Source organism: Gopherus flavomarginatus, chromosome 1 (genome assembly GCF_025201925.1).
Source record: "Gopherus flavomarginatus isolate rGopFla2 chromosome 1, rGopFla2.mat.asm, whole genome shotgun sequence".
Lineage (NCBI taxonomy): Eukaryota > Metazoa > Chordata > Testudines > Testudinidae > Gopherus > Gopherus flavomarginatus.
The window spans coordinates 214178154-214196729 of record NC_066617.1 but is presented as its reverse complement, the minus strand read 5'-3'; the positions used below and the strand labels follow the sequence as shown (position 1 = coordinate 214196729).

The following is an 18576-nucleotide window of genomic DNA, read 5'->3' as shown; positions in this document are numbered from 1 at the left end:
CAGACAAAGAGAGACACACTGTTTGTGTGTGTGTGAGAGAGAGAGATGTGCATTGCCCCTTAAGTACCCCACTCGAAGTAGGTTGCCTTTTTAAGTAGATAAACAAATTGAGACAGCAGCTGCTGCTGGCAAGCTCCTTCCAGCCTGAGCCCTGTCGTGTCTCTCCCGCCCCCCCCCCCCCACACTCTATGGAGATGGGGTAAGGTGGGGGCAGGAGGAGGGGACACCCTGACATTAGCCCTCCTTGCCTGTCTCCCTCCGTCGGTCCTCCATCCCCCTGCCCAGCGCACAGCAAGCAGAAGGATCCTGGGAGCAGCTGGAAAGTAGGAGCAGCCCATGGCAATGGGAGGCGGAACAGCTGAACTGCTGGCAATTGATAGCCTACTGGGCAGCTGCTGCACAGGGAACTTAGGGGAGTGGAGAACTGATAAGGGGGCTGCTGGTCCACACTGGTTCCAAGCCCCCACCAGCCAGCTGCAACGGTCTACTCTTTCTGCAAGCAGTGGACAAAGCAGGCGGCTGCCAAACAATGTTATAAGGGACCATTGCACATCTTTAAATGAGCATGTTCTCTAATTGATCAGCAACGTAACAATGACCCTCTCGAGGTCCCTTCCAGTCCTAGAGTCTATGAATCTATGAAATAACACTAACTGGGATGACTTTAAGTGAGGAGTTACTGTACACATCTTATTATGTGGTGGTTTATACCATCCATGTCCTCATCTGTTAGTTGAACAAGTAGTATTGAGAAGCTTTAACTGGATGATGGGAGGGTGAAATAATATTAAGGCATACTAATATGAAAAGTACGGGGGGGAGAAATTGGTTAATATTGTATTTAAGAAGCTACCAATGTTAAAGGTGGAAATAAAAGTAACTAAACAAGTATAACTAAGATCCAAGTGCTTGTTACTCAAGTATAAAAAGGTGTCTCTTCTGCATATATACCTCTACCTCAGTGTAATGCGACCCGATATAACACAAATTCGGATATAACGCGGTAAAGCAGTGCTCCGGGGAGGGCTCCGCACTCCGGTGGATCAAAGCAAGTTCGATATAATGTGGTTTCACCTATAACACAGTAAGATTTTTTTGGGCTCCTGAGGACAGCGTTATATCGAGGTAGAGGTGTATTACGCTAACACCTGCAGGACGCAAACAGGTCAGCACCTCACTTTGCTAGGTACTGTGCAGATTGATAGTAAGACAGTTCCTATCCCAGAGAACCTATCATTTAAGACAAGGTACAGCACGTGAGCGAAAAGCGTATAGGGGAGAGAGGACTGAATCAATGTATGTGATAACTTGCATTATAGATTTAGCTGGGCAATGGGACGCAAACTCTCGGTATCCCCTTGTGTTTTAAGTGTACAGCTAGATGCCAGACAGATTTGTTGCACTTTTCCATATTAATTCATGCTGCTCATTTGATTCACTTTACAGACAAATGCAGGCAATGAGCCAGACATGGAAGATGAACAAGTTTGCTGTGAAGCTTTGGAAGTGATGACCTTGTGTTTTGCTTTGATTCCAACAGCATTGGATGCACTTAGTAAAGAAAAGGCATGGCAGACATTTATCATTGACTTGCTATTGCACTGTCACAGCAAGTAAGTGGTTTAAAATAACTAACACTTGTGTAGCATTTTACCTCTCAAAACACTGTACAAACTAATCTAAAACAGAAGGTAGATGTTCCAGCTTATTTATCTTCTTTTTAACTACAAGGAGTTCTTTGTACAGAAATACTAAAGACTTTCAATGTTGGTTTGCTTTGTATTAATTTTTTGACAACATATGGTAAGCTCAAAATACGTTTTTGTCTTTTTGATTGGTTAGTCATGTACAAATATGTATTAGTATTCTGCATAGCAATATAACTTTGTAACTAGGTTCTGTGTCTCACCAACTCTCACTGAAATCAGAGTTACAGGTGTTCAGCACCACTCAGAATTGTGCTGTTTGAGTTTTTTCTGAGATTTAACTGACTTTTGAAACACTCATGTTTGAGACCTCCTGAAAAGGGTATTTGGCCATTCTGACTTTTGTTCATAATGTGATGCATGCATTAGTAACACTAATGTTGTTACTTTTTCACTTGTACTCATTTGTTCAAAAACTCTAATTCTTTTCTTTTACTGGTAAGACTGAGAAGACTTAATGTATTATAAATGTCCAACTAACTTGGCAGAGTGCTTATTAAGCTTCCAAAAAGCCCAGTAAATGTTATATTTAATGCCTTTTAAAAAAAGTTAAATATGATAGCTATAAAATACTTAAGTAATGTCAGCAGGATAGAACTTTGTCACAGGTTAATTTTCTCCTGTTACATGAATGCAGAGGCAAAGCTTCATCATTTATAGAAAGGTTTTAAGCTAGCATTGAATCGTAAGGTCCTCTTACACTGAATTGTGACTCCCATGAAAAATCATATTTTATTCAATGTTCAGTGTTTTTAAATATTAATCAGATTATGAAATGTGTGTCTGTGGTACATGGATTGTTAATACACATAAGTAATGTTAACCAGTTTACCTGCACAATCATTGTTTCATCTGAAAATCTGTAAGTTTGTCTAGCTAGTGAATCGGGAGGTGGGGGTCTTTACCAAGTATAAAACTCTGAATGCAGATAGAAAAGTTAGTAACATTGTGCTTCTCGGGTAAACTTCAATTGTTCAAAATTTTTTCACAAGCAGCAAATGTGACTGGTAATGTCAAATGTAAATGTGTAGTTTTTGCTGGTTTTGGAAGGCTTCCAGGTGGCAGCACTTTGATTGTCATTAAATGTTGAGGGTTACTAAAACATTATCTACAAAACTGTTATTTTTATTAAAGACTTCGTAGTTCTGTTGTTCTGTCAGTGCTTTCCATGACTGTGACATTAGATAGTTTATATCAATTTATAAAAGATCAGCAATAGGTAAAAGTGAATTAAGTCATGGTTGTCCAAACTGTTGAATGTTAGTTATCTGGGTTAAATCCTAGCCCCATTGAAGTCAATATAGGTTTTGAAATGGACTTGTATGGAGTCAGGATTTCACCCATAGTGTTTGATTTCTTTTCCTTCTAGATGTGACAAACTGTAAAGATTTCTACACTACTCTGCATGAATTTCTGTGATTAACTTCCCAGACATTTTTTTTAACATATAACACACCTAATACACTAGTGTTGAAAAAACATTTTTTCTGTGTAGGTCTTCTAACAAATTCTTTATCTGTTGAGAAAGTTTGTGAAGTGATTGCCTCTTAACATTCACTCTGGCTGACGTGGATTGCTATATTATCTAAGACTGAACCACTGGCACCAGGATAACTGAACTTAGTTATATATGAGCTGAGGATATCCCCAAGAAACATGAACTTCAGGTGTCGAGTTTTTTATGGGGAGGCTTAATACTGGAAAATAAGCATAATTACTTAGAATGTGTCCTTGCTTCAGGTTGATTTCATCTGTTGGTTTGCTTGAAAGCCTTCAGAAGGCCAGACTTTGGGTGTGAAAGCAACTGACACAATGTGTTTCAAGATGCTGTTTTTTCAACTTCTGAGATCAGTTACTGCAAATGAATTCTATGAATCCTAAACATAACAGTAAAATGTGACATGAAGAACAGTAATAGCCCATTCCCCACAGTATTTTGTTCAGGAATATTTTGAGAATCAATCACAACCAAATGGTAAATTATCATTCCTCAGTACTGTGTTGTGGTTTACGGTAGTGTTGTTTAGCCATACAGTTAAGTATCCCTGCATTATCATAGGCTGCAGTTAACAAGGCTGCTATTACTTTGTGATATTGAATGTTGCCTTAGCAGCTTTACAAAAGTTTGAGATCCACACCTAATTAATTTACATATTAGTTTTCATAGCTTGTAGTAAAAAGAAATGCAAACAAACACAATGTGCTTAACTTTATTTTTAATCCCCTTAACAGATATTAAATAGACTTCTATTTCACCAGTCTTTTGTATTTTTAAAGCTTCCTTTCTATAATATAAAATCAAGGGGTTTTTTGGTTCCAAGTATATGTACATTACACATCAAACCTGGAGGGTGGTTGCAGAAGAGATATATATAAAGGTGTTTGTTCATCTCTTCTTGAACTTCAGATGCAGTGATGGAAGACTTTTTTTTTTTGTAAAAAGCTGTGCAGTCCTGATTGTGCAAGCTTGAATAATGCCTGACATCTCTGGGACAGTTTAGTATAGGGTTATTCAAGAATCTAGCATCTGCATTTGATTTAATAGTAACATTTTCCTTTACAAGAATTTTCCTTTATAAGTCCCTAATATGATCTGAATTCCAGGAAGTAGATCTCATACTCCATGTGTAAATGATCTAGAAGTATGTTGCATTTATTGGGAAATGAAACACTGCATAGATCCATCAAGATTTTCTCATCAGACTTTGTGTGTACAGAAATTTCAGTTTTCCTTTAGAGGCAGAAAGGTAATCAAATGTAGATGAGGCAAAATATCCATTCCCCTGCAATTTTTAATTGATGTAGGTGAGGTACCCACTATTCATGATGAGGTCGTCCATGTCCAGTTATATCTAATATGTGCCATGCTTTGTGCAGTAAACCAGCACTGTTGAGAGAGAGTTCCCTTTAGGGATTTGCATCTGCAGTGTGTGTAATACTGTTCGTATGTTCTCCATTACTAAATGGTTTGATGCTTGGTTAACGCTCATAACTTTTAAATTTGAAGTAGTTTATTTTAAAATAAAGACCATTATACTGTAACATCTTCTGCATGGAATGTCAGTCTAGATCTTCTGTTTTTTTCCAACAACATAACTGTAGTATTTGATTTATTGTGACTTTTCCAGCAGTGTACTCTTTTTGTCATAGCAGCTATAGGTGGCATCTCAAGCAAATAGATTTCTACATCCTCTTTCAACTGGTTTTTTTGACAAGGCAAGGAATTTGTGATTTGTAGTTACATACTTTTTGGATCTTTTTTTTATGTGAGAACTGGCTGTCTGTCATGGATCACGCTCTACTATTGAATTTTTTTCTACATGAGCATTCAACAGACCACTTTGCATTAGGTTTCCTTTGCTATATGATTTAATCCAGAAGTGGCCAAACTTGCTGAGCCTTATACAACAGTCTTCAGAAGTTGAAGAGTCGGGGCACACTGGCCAAGGGTCAGAGCTTCAGCTGAGGCTCTGAGTTTCAGCCCTGCTCCTGCTGAAACCCCAAGCCTCAGTAGGCGCATGCCACAGGGCTGAAGCCCCAAACCCATCTCGTTGCTGGGACAGAAGCCCTTATACCACCATCCACTGCAAGGCAGAGGTTCCAAGCTCTCCCTCCTCCTCCCCCGGTCCCCCAAGCCTCACTTTAAAGTGAGCTGCACTTTAACTGTAAAAGAGCCACATGCTGCTCATGAGCCATGGTTTGGCCACCCTCGAACTAATCCTACTAGTGTGGCTAGTATTTTGACATTGAAAGGAGCAACCAAAAGAACTATCCTAAATATTTAGTCTCCTATTACTATGAATGACATCTGTTATTTTGTAAAGACAAATCATGTCTTAATGATGATTAGCAACTCCTTGTATTGCTGCAAGAACTGACTCATGAGTCTTAACATTTAACTACATTTGGCATTCACATAAACATCTGGTGCTAGTATATTTCTCAGTGCTGATAAATCACAGAATTAACTTAGTTGATCTGAACATCTTACAAGTTTCATTTAGGATGAATTTTAAATATTAAAGTAAATTTACTTATGAATGGTATTGGATTGACTGCACTAGAAAGTGAAGTAACCTGTTTACAGAACACACACAGTAGAAGCTTAACAACCCCACCTCAAAGCTAAGTATCGAGACCCCTTCAGTCATAGGAGACTACTAAAACTGGTCAGCAAAGATGCCATTTGTAATGAGGAGTTTTCTGTTCTGGGCATTTATGCATCAGTAACTGGACTACAGAATTCAAATTTAAGTATACATAAATTTGAAGGCCAGAAAAGGGACCATTTTATCTAACCTCAGCTGCTGCTTAACACAGGTCATAGAATTTCTCTCTGAATCTTGCATTTTGGCACAATTTGTGGCCTAACTGGAGCATTTTAGAAAGACGTCTAGTCTTGATTTGAAGACTCGAAATGATGGAGAATTTGAGATCCTTTTGGTAATCTATTCCAGTAGTTAATTACCTTGCTGTTAAAACTGTCTTATTACCAATCAGAACTTTGGTTACTTAAGCTTTCAGCCATTACATTATGCCTTTCATTCCTAGGTTAGAGACCACTAGTGAACAGTTAAGAGACAGTGTTTACTTTTGATTGCTGCTAACTGGGACCAAATTTGAAGAGGTCCTTTAGTTTTGAGACATTTTGTTCTGTTTCTGTATCCTGACCTCTTTCCCAGTGTATGAGACAATTGTATTGTCTTTCTTCCTGCAAACGCTAGAGGCAGTTCAAACCTATCTGCATTCTGGGGCTTGACCCACACCTCTTTTTTTCCCTCGCATCTTAATTCTGTGTCCAGCTTGCTAAACAGAGCAGCACTTCAGCTCTCCTGACTCATCCATTACCATCCCAGCCTTTAAAGATGATATGGTGCCATTAGCCAACAATTTTTCTCACTCTCTCGCATGCACTAAAATTTAAGGGACTCTTCCCCTTATATGCGGCCACCCACTGAGCTCCTTATCTCTATTTTTCCCTTCTCCACCATCATGGTGAAGCAAACCAGATTTAGCATAATGAAGGATGTCAGCCTAGTCAACTGACCAAAGGGTAACTACTTGTACTGTCTACCTTCTCAAGTGTTTGTAAAACTACTAGTAGTGGTGATAATCCAGCTAAGAACTCTAGGAACTTCTCTATACCCATTTTTAGAGGACCTGCTCATCCAAATAGCCTTCCCCTGGAACCACTAGAAGCAACCCAGAGGGTCCTCTCCATTCTTTGGCAGTATGCATTTATGATACATTTAAAGAACATCCAGAACATAGGTCTTCTGATCTTATGCAAAGAGTTTTAAAAACAGGCAAGTTCACATAAGAGAGAGCTTCCAGATTTATTTTTAGGGGCCTGGAATATAATGGTAATCTCCTCTCCTCATTTCCCTCTAATCTTAGCCACGTTTGCTAGGCTTTGGAACTGGGGAGCATATCCGAAGAACCATAATACACAGGGCACATGGTCAAGCTCAGATCTTCATAGTATCATATCTTCAGAATTATCACTTCCTAGAGGAAAGTAGTTGGATTGGCTCTTAAGGACTTCCCAGATTTCCTGAGAGCAATGTCATGTGCTGTTTCAGTCAAGTAACATAGTGCTCCTGGCATACGTAAATGAACAGCAGGGTACAAGAAACTCAAATCTAAATGTCAAAGCATTTCAGATTCTTTTGTGGGCAAAATGTCACCTACCTTCTGTTATGGCAGTCAAATGTAAGGGACTACCCTGAAAACAAGAGGAGACTGGCTAAGCAATTTACAGATAAACACCTCAGAATGGTCCTTAATTTGTCCCTGCAACAGAAGTGTTTCTGCTCATATTTCAAAGCTACACCACTAGAGATGCCATAGAGCTATCTAGATGTAACTCAAAGGCCAGGCTCTCCTTCACCAGGAAACAGGCTCACAAATTTGCAGATTGGCTTTTCTACCTTTCCTCCACTCTTCCACTACTAGGCCGAGTATGTTGAAAGATGAAAGAGAGTAAGACATCTGTTGTTTTCATCCCCCGAAACAGGTATTGAAGGTGTGGTACTCAGACCAAGTAGAGATCTCATGTCTCCACTCTATCAACCTACTAACAGGCTGGAGCACTTATCCCAGGACTGTTGAACTCCTAAACATTGCAATATCCCTTCATAGTAACAGGTGCTGCAAGCCTTCCATCCATCCCACTTGTGTTCACAATAGATCAATCCTAGGAAATATGAAGTGTTTCAGCTCTTTTGTGTGTCCTACACGTTGGAACTAAACCTCATCATGTACCAACCACCATTGCATCCCATGTCTTAGTATAAACCAATCTCAGACTCAGGCTTATCCAAGTCTGATGTAGATCAGCCTCCAAGTTTGTTAGAGCAGCATCTCTAACCAAACCAGCAGTTATCTCTTATCTTTTGTGTCTGGGATCTCTCTTAACCCATCTATTCAAAATCTACTATATAGAATTACTTTGTATTTCTGTTCCATAAAGGCATAGTGGTCACCAAATCTCTGCTGTTAAGATACAAGACTTACTGCATTTTTCAAGAGGAAAAAGACAGTGGCTCTGTGGACTCTAAAATCTTTTGTAACCAATGTTAACTTTTCATACGTTGCAGGAAATATTTTTCCCTCATTTTGCTCAAATACTCCACGTCAGAAGGAAAAAGCATGGCACATGCTACTGTGAGGGAAGCAATTAAAATATACTTGTAAAAGAATTTATCAGTTCAGGAAAACATCATCCCAGTTCAGTTCCTTCCACCTTTAAATGCATGGATCTGCAATGCATCCATATTTTGTGTATCTAGTGAACCAAGTGCTATATCACTGGAGCCTATTCAGCCACTATTCCAAAAGGGATAGATCCCTTTCATTGTATTCCACAGTAGTCTCCTGGGCAGAAGATATGTCAGCCATAATAGAGGAAATCATAAAATTGCCACCTTGTCAACATCAAGACTTTTTCATAAAACACTATAAGCTTTATTTTTCACTCTCAAGCAGAAGTGTCTTTTTAGCAGGAAGATGTTCCAAGAGGTGATCCCAAAATTACTAATCTCTCTTACTGTAGAGAAGGGGAAATGATTCTCTTCTGTTTTCTCCCTTCATACTAAATTTTTCTTACTGCCCTTTCTCCTGGTCGCCCAAGATATTTGGAACAATTCAAGAATGGGAAAAATGTACCAGATTTCTTTTCTGTAACTGATTTGTCTTCAGTTCCACCCCCCTTTGAGTTAATTTTTTTCTGGATATATGTATGATGGCCAATTCAAGGTTCATGTGTATATTCACCTCTACCCTGATATAATGCTGTCTTCAGGAGCCAAAAAATATTACTGTATTATGGTGAAACAGCATTATAGTAACTTGCTTTGATCCACTGGAGCGTGCAGCCCTGCCTCCCCGGAGCACTGCTTTACCACGTTATATCCAAATTTTTGTTATATCGGGTCATGTTGTATCGGGATAGAGGTGTATATTTAGCACAATTAAAGAAGGTATTAGAAGATTATAACATATATATAAACAAAACTTTTTAATGATTCCATACATTGTGAAAGTATTCATCGAGCATGAAAGTGGGAGAGGAATAGCTAACTCTGGAACTTTTTGGATGATTCTGAACTGCCACTAGTATTTTCAAAAAGAGAAGCACTGCCCATGTCCAGAAAAAGATTCTGTTCTATAAAATTACTTCATTTAATCATTTTATCTGATAGTTCTTAGTGTAATGACAGTTGTTCACAGTGACAGACGAGTGTGTGTGTGTGTGTGTGTGTGTGTGTGTGTGTGTGTGTGTTGGTTTGGAGAACTCTGCCTGTTATATGTTTGTCCTGTTGTGTGTTTGCCAAATAAATATCTTGTGCTTAAAAATATCTTTTAAATAGGACTTTTTTGCATGTTCTGGTTTCTAGTATTTTATTTTAAATGGTGAAGATATTAAGTCTCATCAAATTCCAACCATTTGTGAACATACAGTATTGTTTTCTTTTTTACATGTATACATTGCTGCATGTTGTGTTGCATGTTACTCTCAATTTTTAATGAAAGAAACCATGATCGTCTCAATTCTCCATCCTTTCCAGCCACTTGAATACTCAGAGAGCTTCTCTTCTTATCTGTGTTCTGATTACATCTTTGTCTTCCTCCCCTACTTTGCAGTATATGAATTTAATTTTAAACTTTGATAACTTAAGGGAATTCTCAGTAAGTCATACTACACACTTGACTGGAAGAACCTTCTTAACAAGATGTAAAATTTATAGTTAGGTACATCGTGTTCATAAATTTTCAACTGATTTTTTTTTTTAAATATGACCTGCAATTAGGATGCCAGAAGTCCAGTAACTTGAGAATTATATGCTGAATGTTACAAATAGCAAAGGTAAAGGGCATTCAGGATATAATTTGTTTTAAACTTTGCATTCTCATGTCTCACTAAAGTCCAGGTCATCAGTTTTGACTTAATTTGATGTCCAGTACATACATAGTATGCAAGTGAAGTTACATCTACCATGGAATAAGGAGACAGTCTAGGAAGTAAACTGTTCTTAAGCTATATTGCATAGTTTTGCAAAGATTCTTTTAATGTAGTTTACATCCTATGGAGTACAAGATATTTAAAAAGAAACTGCAGTCTTCAAACGTGTTGAGGCCTTTTGTTTTTGTAAGTGCTTAATGGACCACCCCACTCTCTAGTGGATTCTAGTGTGGGGTTAATGTCACCATGTTGGTATTGGACCATGGAACAAGGGCTGGCAGACGTACAGAATTGCTGGGTGTTTGTTCAGTCTGTTTGCAGGTCACTTTCACTTATACTGAAAGATAACAACAGAGATTTTTTGCTCATCTTGTTTTAAAGAGCAAGATGAGATATTTAAAAGTTTGTATTAATTATTCTTTTTATAGTTTTTGGTTTATAAATGAGTAATTCTCTTGAAAGAAAAAACAAATGAGGGGCAATAACTAAACTGAAGGTATTGCTGTTTCTTAAATTTTGCCAAAAATAATTATATTGTGCAGTTTGATTATATAATTTACAGTTTTATGTGTGTTTTCTCTTTCTAGCAATTTTTACTGATTTCAAGAGGTATTTTTTTAGCCCACATTATAATTGTGTGTATCCTTTTATGGGAAAAATTAAATGTTTTTTCACTATTTTCAGAACTGTTCGTCAGATGGCACAGGAACAATTCTTTTTAATGGCTACCAGGTGTTGTATGGGACAGAGACCTCTGCTTTTCTTCATTACACTGCTGTTTACTGTGTTGGGGGTAAGGCATTTGAAATTAACACTTTCATTATTCTAGTACAGTTTGATAGGATAAAAATTATTTCAGTAAAAAGTACATTACTACCATGTATAATACACTGGAATTTACATGTTTTGAACATTTTTTCTTTGATTATGCTGCTATGGCTGTTATATTGCAGTGTGTTATAGGATAATTCCAATTTGATAGGGGTAAAAATGGTCTCTTATGCAAATACTACAAATATATTTTTAAAATGTAACTATTTTAAAAGTAAATGGCAACTTTTTTTAGAAGGTTTATTCCTTAAATTAGATAAATATGCATAAATTATGGAATACATTTGTTTTTAAGCTACATATTTGTGAAGCAGTTCTTCCTTCATTTCCTGTGCCTGTCAGGACTCTCAAATTCAGTGTACTTCTGGCTCTGTACTAAATGTTTTCATCTCCTCAGTTGATCTTTGCAAGTTAGTGAAAAAAGCTGCTTTTCAAATATTTAGGTTAAAAAAAAAAGTCATTTTTAAGTTTACACACAACTTCTTAAAAACTTAAACATTTCTTAATGTTTCTTAAAATTTCTTAAAATCTTAAACATTTTCATTTTATTTTTCCATTAAAATTCTTTTCAGTTTAGGACAAAATTGGGTTTAGTGGCTCCAAATAAAAAAGGCATTTATCAATTATACATTTGTGTTATAGAGTACTGCAAGAGAAAGAGCTAAGCATTCAGGAGACTACTTCACCCTATTAAGACACCTTCTTAACTACGCTTACAACAGTAATATTAATGTGCCCAATGCTGAAGTTCTTCTTAATAATGAAATAGACTGGCTTAAAAGGATTAGGGTAAGTTGTAATATGAGGTGAATTGTAGAAATTGGTTTTCCAAAAATTCATATTAAAATCTAGTTGTAAATTTTACAAAAAATCTATAATTTCAAGCCTTCTAACATTTTTTTTTAAATGTTAGGATGAAGTGAAAAGAACAGGAGAAACAGGTGTTGAAGAGACAATCTTAGAAGGCCACCTTGGCGTAACAAAAGAGTTATTGGCATTCCAAACCCCTGAAAAGAAATATCATATTGGTTGTGAAAAGGGAGGTGCTAATCTCATCAAAGTAAGTTACAGTTTGTATTATATGTTAATTTTTAATATAATTACTTTGAAACCAATTAAAAAAACATTTGGAGAAACTTTTTATTTTACATAATGAAACCACAAAAGTGCCTCATTCCATGAAACATTTCTTGTTTGTAAAACAAATGGTTCTACTTGGAATTTATTAAACTTTTCAAAGTATAATGGACATGTTAGTCTGTTAAGAATACTTAGCATTTACATTTCCTTTTACATCTTCAGACCACTGTTCGTTGGTTTGTTACAACTTAGCGAGAAAACTTTATACCTAAAGCCCCACTTAACTTGCAGAAATTGTGGATTCCACAACATTAGGCTTCCACCACAATTTTGATAGCCCCCACTGTCAGCACTGGGCAGCCAACAGCAGAAGCCCTCACTCTCAACCCCATGTTCCTGCTCTCAGCCCCATGTTCCCACTCTCAGCCCTGGGTGGCCAACAGCGGAAAATCGCAGAAAAAGTAATAACGGACTTTATTACCACAAATAATTTCCACTATTACTTTTCTGCAATTTTCTATGTCTTGTTCAGAACTCAGCCACAATTTTTTGACTATCTTCCCACAATTCAAGTAGGGTCTTTTATTTATATCCTTTTGTTGCTTCAGTTTCCTCAGCTGCGAGTTAGATTGACAAACAATGCATAGTGAGACAAATATAGAGCACAGAAATTCTTTCCTTCCATGTCCTAAATTCAGTCTATTAGCTCTTGCTAATTAATTTATTATTCTTTTGTGTTCAAGTTTATACGCAACACCATCGTGTTGTCTGAATAGCTGGTGAATCAAGTGTTTCCTGTGCATCAGTAGGGTGATAGCTCTGAGCTTTGAAGCTCTCTTGTTGAGAACACAAAGCAGCAGCTAGAATAGTACTTTCCAAAGGCGATACACTAATTTAGCAGGATTTGTCACTGATCCAGATTGATTAGAGATTTACAATTACATTCTAAAAAGAGAATTGACTTGAAGATAGAATATTTTCAAAAAAAATAAGACTACCACTTTATCTTTTTTTAGGCTCCTCTTTATTATAGAATGAAATACATTTTAGTTTATCTATATTCTTTTCAATCATCTCTCTAATAAATGTTATACATCTCTACCCCGATATAACACCACCCTATATAACACAAATTCGGATATAATGTGGTAAAGCAGCACTCCGGGGGTGCAGGGCTGCACATTCTGGCGGATCAAAGCAAGTTTAATATAACGCAGTTTCACCTATAATGCGGTAAGATTTTTTTGGCTCCCGAGGACAGCGTTATATTGGGGTGGAGGTGTAACGCTTTCCAGTCTGTTGAAAAATGTTTGTTTTTTAGTAGTAACGGGTAACAACTTCTCTGTTTTTCAGGAATTGATAGATGACTTCATCTTTCCAGCTTCCAATGTATATTTACAATACATGAGAAATGGAGAACTGCCTGCTGAGCAAGCCATACCAGTCTGTAGTTCACCAGCTACCATTAATGCTGGTTTTGAGTTGCTAGTAGCACTAGCAGTGGGGTGTGTCCGAAACCTCAAACAAATAGTAGACACCTTGACTGAAATGTATTACATAGGTACAGCAATCACTAGTATGTAGCATTTTTAACCATCTATTTTTCATTGTTTAATTTATGCATTGTATATGTGTTTCCTCCCACTTACAGCTTGTGTTGTCAGATGATTCTGATGCGAATTACACACACGCATCTCCCAATTGAAAGAATCTTTTACTTTACAAACTAAAAGTTAATCACTCCAAAGTTAGGGAATGCCAGAGTTAAGGTTGCTTCTGCAACCTTACTTTGGCTCCATGGTATGTATGCATTATGACAGTCTTTAATAACTTGATCATGTCCCAGTCTCCTTGCCCAGACTCTCCCAGTTTATTTTTCACCCCCATACTCCATGTCTCTCCCACTTAATCTCCCTCCCTGAGCTCCTTGCCCTATCTGTGTCCCTCATCTCCTGTCTACTTGTCCCAGTCAGCCCCAGTTCTTCCATTGCACTCCAGCTCCTTATCAGATTTGTCTCCCAGCACCTTTTTCTACTCCTTAGTCCACTCCCCCGCAGATCCACTTCTTATTTCTTTTGCATTTGAATCTGACAGCTTCCTCCTCTATGCTGCCTGGGCCCACAGGAGGGTCACTGAGGGTGTACACTGCAATGTAAGCCCAATATAAAATACATTGTATTTTAACCTAAGTTAAGAATTTTTTGACCCATGCTCAAACCAAGGGCTCTGGCTTCCATGATGCAGTGTGCAAACCTGAGTCAAAGTAACCATATCCTAGAGTCCCTAGGCTGCCCATGGCATGCCCACACCCCCTCCATGTGGCTGCTCTGGCCCTAGGACCGTAGTGCGCTGTGGGAAAACTTTACTGCCCACCCTGAACACTACCAGGAAGCAGCTCGCTTTGCAAAAGGCTTGATCTGTTTTCTCTGCATTGCAAACCCAGAAGGCTCTCTGATAGAGTGCTTGCAGATAGGTGATCAGACCAGAATGGGTTAACACTGACCTGAATTTCTGCAGTTTGCAGAGGGAGTGTAGTGTCCATTTTCAATAGATTGGATTCCAGATTGTTGGGATAGAGAGGACTAAGGAAGTTGTCCCATGGAATTGTAGGATACTTCCGGCTTACTCCTGGGACCTGAGTCAAGTGGGGCTGCATCTACACTACAAAGCAGTAGGGCTTGAAACTTGGGTCCCAGCTTGACTCAAATCCAGCCCTGCAGATCCTGGGACCATGCATTTGAGCCTTGAGTTAGCACAGTTGGAGTATAGATGCAAGGGGGGCTAGCCAAGCAAGGGCTTACGTTACAGTGTAGACATATCCCGAGAGCACGGGAGACCATCTCCCCTCTCTCAGTTCTGGTGCCCAGACCCAGCAGAGTCTGGAGCAGTCCAGCAGGGAGTTGCAGGGAAAGTCTTGAAGAGCCTTGGGCTGGAGCATGCCCCATGCAGACAGAATCTTCAGGGAATTTAGTTGCTACTGTCTAAAGTCTGAGCATATGCAAACTATGATTTTTCAAAGGCTTATAACTTTTCTCCAAATTTGGATGGATTTTCATAGGTTTGGCAAAGGCATGGGAGCCTATATATACACAATGGTTCACTAGCTTGTGGGGAAAAAAATTATAGGTCACTTTGAAATCAGAGTTGCTTGCGTTAGTGTTGCTGGGACATCACTAGGTTGGCCTGTTGATCACTGATTTTAGCTTTCTTGGTAACAGTAAAATACGAGTTGAGAGTCTGGGGGGTGGATTAAAGGAATAGTTCAAGTGCTGGTTCCTATGTGTATTCCACATGTGGCCATTCATGCACTTCATGCACCTGAGATTGAAGACTTCTAGCAAGTATTGTCTGGCCTGGGCCTCTGCACAGTTGCTTCCCTCGTGCTCTTTACTGAGAGGATAAGGGATGATGTAGACCAGCACCTCTCAAGTTCCTTCTTATTGCCTCATGGTTTGAGTCAGAATCCTGTGTCCAAAGCTATCTTTGCATCATCTTTCAAAACCTGTAACTATAATTGTATATAGTTTTAGTATTCATAGCATTTTAGTGTTTTTATAGTCGTTAGTTTAGTTTCTCTTCATCTCGGGGATCCTGTGGAGAAGGACTATGCTTAAAGTACTGGGATTTAAGAACTGTCTCCTCCTCGGTCAGTGATGAACACTAGTGTTTTCTTTACAGTCTTGGAGAGGCCATTGTCTCTGCTAATTTCAACAGCTTCCACTCTTTCCTTCCCCAAACCTGTGAGGGACAAGAGCTCTGACGGAGGAAGTATATCAAGGAGAAAGCCATGGGACCCCACGTGGATCCAGGCCAGGAAGACCCACTTGTTTTACAACAAGCTCAAGCTCAAAAGCAGAGGCCAGAGCTGCCAAGCCCAGGGAATCGCTAGATCTGGGCTTTTGACGAGACTAAAGGGCTCACTCGTATACTCAAGGACAGATCCCCTTCCAGGTGTTCTCCTAAAAGAAAGGATCCCTCCCCTACTCTGTCCAAATTGGGCAAGTCCTCATGCATGGGTCCTAAAGACCTATGACCATCTAAACCTCCAGATTATGAGGATAATGTGCAAAGGAGAAAGGATCCATTGGTACCAACTCCAGCTCTTAAACCTAAGGATCAATACATGCTGACACCAACTAGGAACTCCAGTTAGGACTCCTCTTACATGGTATCATCTTGTCCCCAGAAGGACCCACTGACCTCCATGACCATGGATGTGCTGGATCTAACCACTGTGACACTTCACTCTCCAGGATGGACTGAAACCTATACCTTTCCGGAAGATATTTTCACCCTTCCTTATCCTCAGTTGCCTCTCCCTTCGGGTCTGGTTCTTCTGAGTGACATATCCACACTGGGGGAGGAAACCACCTCAAGGAGAAAAGGATACTCCATATCCTGTTCACAAGTTGGAGCATTCATCCACTGGTACCAACAGCATTGCTGTTGGAACCGGAACTTACCTTCTAGTTGGCCAGCTCAGATGTTCTAGACAAGCCATTGCTTCCACAGAAGACGACTAGTCTGGACGGAGACTCTAGGAGGTCTTGGATCCATCCTCCATTCAGATATGACTACCCATGGGACCAGTGGTACCTGTTGTCTTGGGATCCCCCCCAGTGGGTTGACCCTTCAAACTGGCCATATTGGTGCCCATAAGATCCCTAATTAGGCACCTTGGATCTGTACATGGGTACCGCTGGCCTTCCTCCTCTAGCCAATGCCAGCTGGCTTTGTTGGCATGCAAGGGGGAAGAAATCGAACCAGATTCACTGGTAACAATGGTTCTGGCGGTGTCACCTGATGAGGCAATTGCCCCATGCTTGCCATCCCCACCTGACTACCACAGGCGGCAACAAAAGCTCCTGCAGAGGGTGGAGGGTGAGATACAGATTCCACTTGACCGTTTGCAGCCCTCTGAATCCCGGTCAAGTGATCCACCCAGAAAATAAGGCCATTGTGAAACCAGCCAGGGTAGTTTAGCATACTCCTGCTTCCTACGTTCCCACCTTGAAAATGGCTGAGGGGCAATATTTTGTACAAGTTAAAGGGGCAGAGTTTCTGTTTATTGTCACTGCCCACAACTCCCTAGTAGTACAAGCAACCACTAAGACATCCAGGCTTATAGCACTGCAAGGCAATTCTTGCAGACAAGGGCACTTAAAAGCCTTGACCTTCTGAGAGAGGAGGTATTTTTATCCACCCCAGCTTTCTGTTCAAAATTGCTAACTGTGAGTCTTTATTAGCAAAAAATGTTTTCACAAACACTTGAAGTTCAAAGACCAGCTCTATCAGGAGGACAGAGCCCAATTGCAAGTAAACTTTCTTCAAGCTGCAGTGGGCATGACTGATACTTCATTAGAGGTATAGCTACAGCTGTAGTGATGAGGTGTGAATCTTGGCTCCACTTCTTGGGGTTCCATAGGGAAGTCCAGAAATACCATTGAGGACTTGCCCTTTGAGGACCCTAATCTAGTCAATGAAAAGACTAATATTTATGCTTGCTGAGGACTCCAGGACAACTCTCGATTCCTTGGGGATTTATACCCTGGCCCCAAATTGAAAATACCATAAACCAAGTGTACAAGCCAAGACCTTTCCCTCAGCTATTGTGCCACCAGTTCCTTTCAAACTGCTTCTGTGCAAATGTCAGAGACCATAAAAACCTAGATATGCAGCTTCCTCCACCACAGCTATATCCATTCAACCCCCATCCACCAATCAGGTTACTTTTGATGGGATGCTTGAGAACCATGTATCTTTATTGATACCACTTCCTACTGCCTCCCAAACCTCTGGTTGCCTCACCCTTTTCACCCACAGCTGGGGGGGAATAACAACTGACAGATGGGTACTAGAGATCATTCCATCCAACTACAATATCGAGTGTCTTCCCCCTCTTCAGGGACCATGCTCACAAGGAAATCCTCTGTTAGGAGGTGGACTGTCTTCTACAGTGCAGGGCTGTAGAGCAATATATCTGCAAAGAAAGAAATTAGGAGAACACGTAGACTGTTTGTCACGATAGCAGAGCAATCATGGGGACAAGCATTATTGGGTCAGAGACTCTCCAAGTAGATGTCCGTCTGTATCATTCTTTATCATCTGTGTGCAATTTTTCCCAGGAAAGGGTGAGGGCTAGAGCACAGGCAGCCCCTGTAGCATCTCTTTAAATGTTTGTAAGGCTGCAACTTGGAGTTGCATCCATTATGCCTTAGTCCAGGCCTCTTCTACAGAACCACCTGTTGGGACAGCAGTATTACAGATGTGTACCAATTGCATCCTTGCTTCCTGCTCCTGTTTGAGTACTGCGTACCAATTACCCACATATGAAAATACACATGGAAACCAGCACTCGAAGAAATGGAGGTCACCTACTTGTAACCGGATCTGCTTAGAGATGTTTGGTCCTTACCTATATTCCACTGCCCACTCTTCTTCTCCGCAGCTTTGAATCCTATATGATTCACAGTGAGAGAGAGAACTAGAGAGGCA

The 18576-nt window shown here is 39.6% G+C and overlaps 1 protein-coding gene across 3 annotated transcripts in view; it reads left to right on the top strand.

Annotated features, from left to right (window-relative positions):
* USP9X (ubiquitin specific peptidase 9 X-linked) overlaps positions 1-18576 on the top strand; it is a 221787-nt gene that overhangs the window by 152764 nt on the left and 50447 nt on the right. For all 3 annotated transcript variants that reach the window (XM_050936447.1, XM_050936446.1, XM_050936445.1), the window contains 5 exons: positions 1447-1613; positions 10855-10963; positions 11644-11790; positions 11915-12061; positions 13435-13657. In XM_050936447.1, the coding sequence (XP_050792404.1) occupies positions 1447-1613; positions 10855-10963; positions 11644-11790; positions 11915-12061; positions 13435-13657 (793 nt within the window). The remainder of the gene's footprint in view (positions 1-1446; positions 1614-10854; positions 10964-11643; positions 11791-11914; positions 12062-13434; positions 13658-18576) is intronic.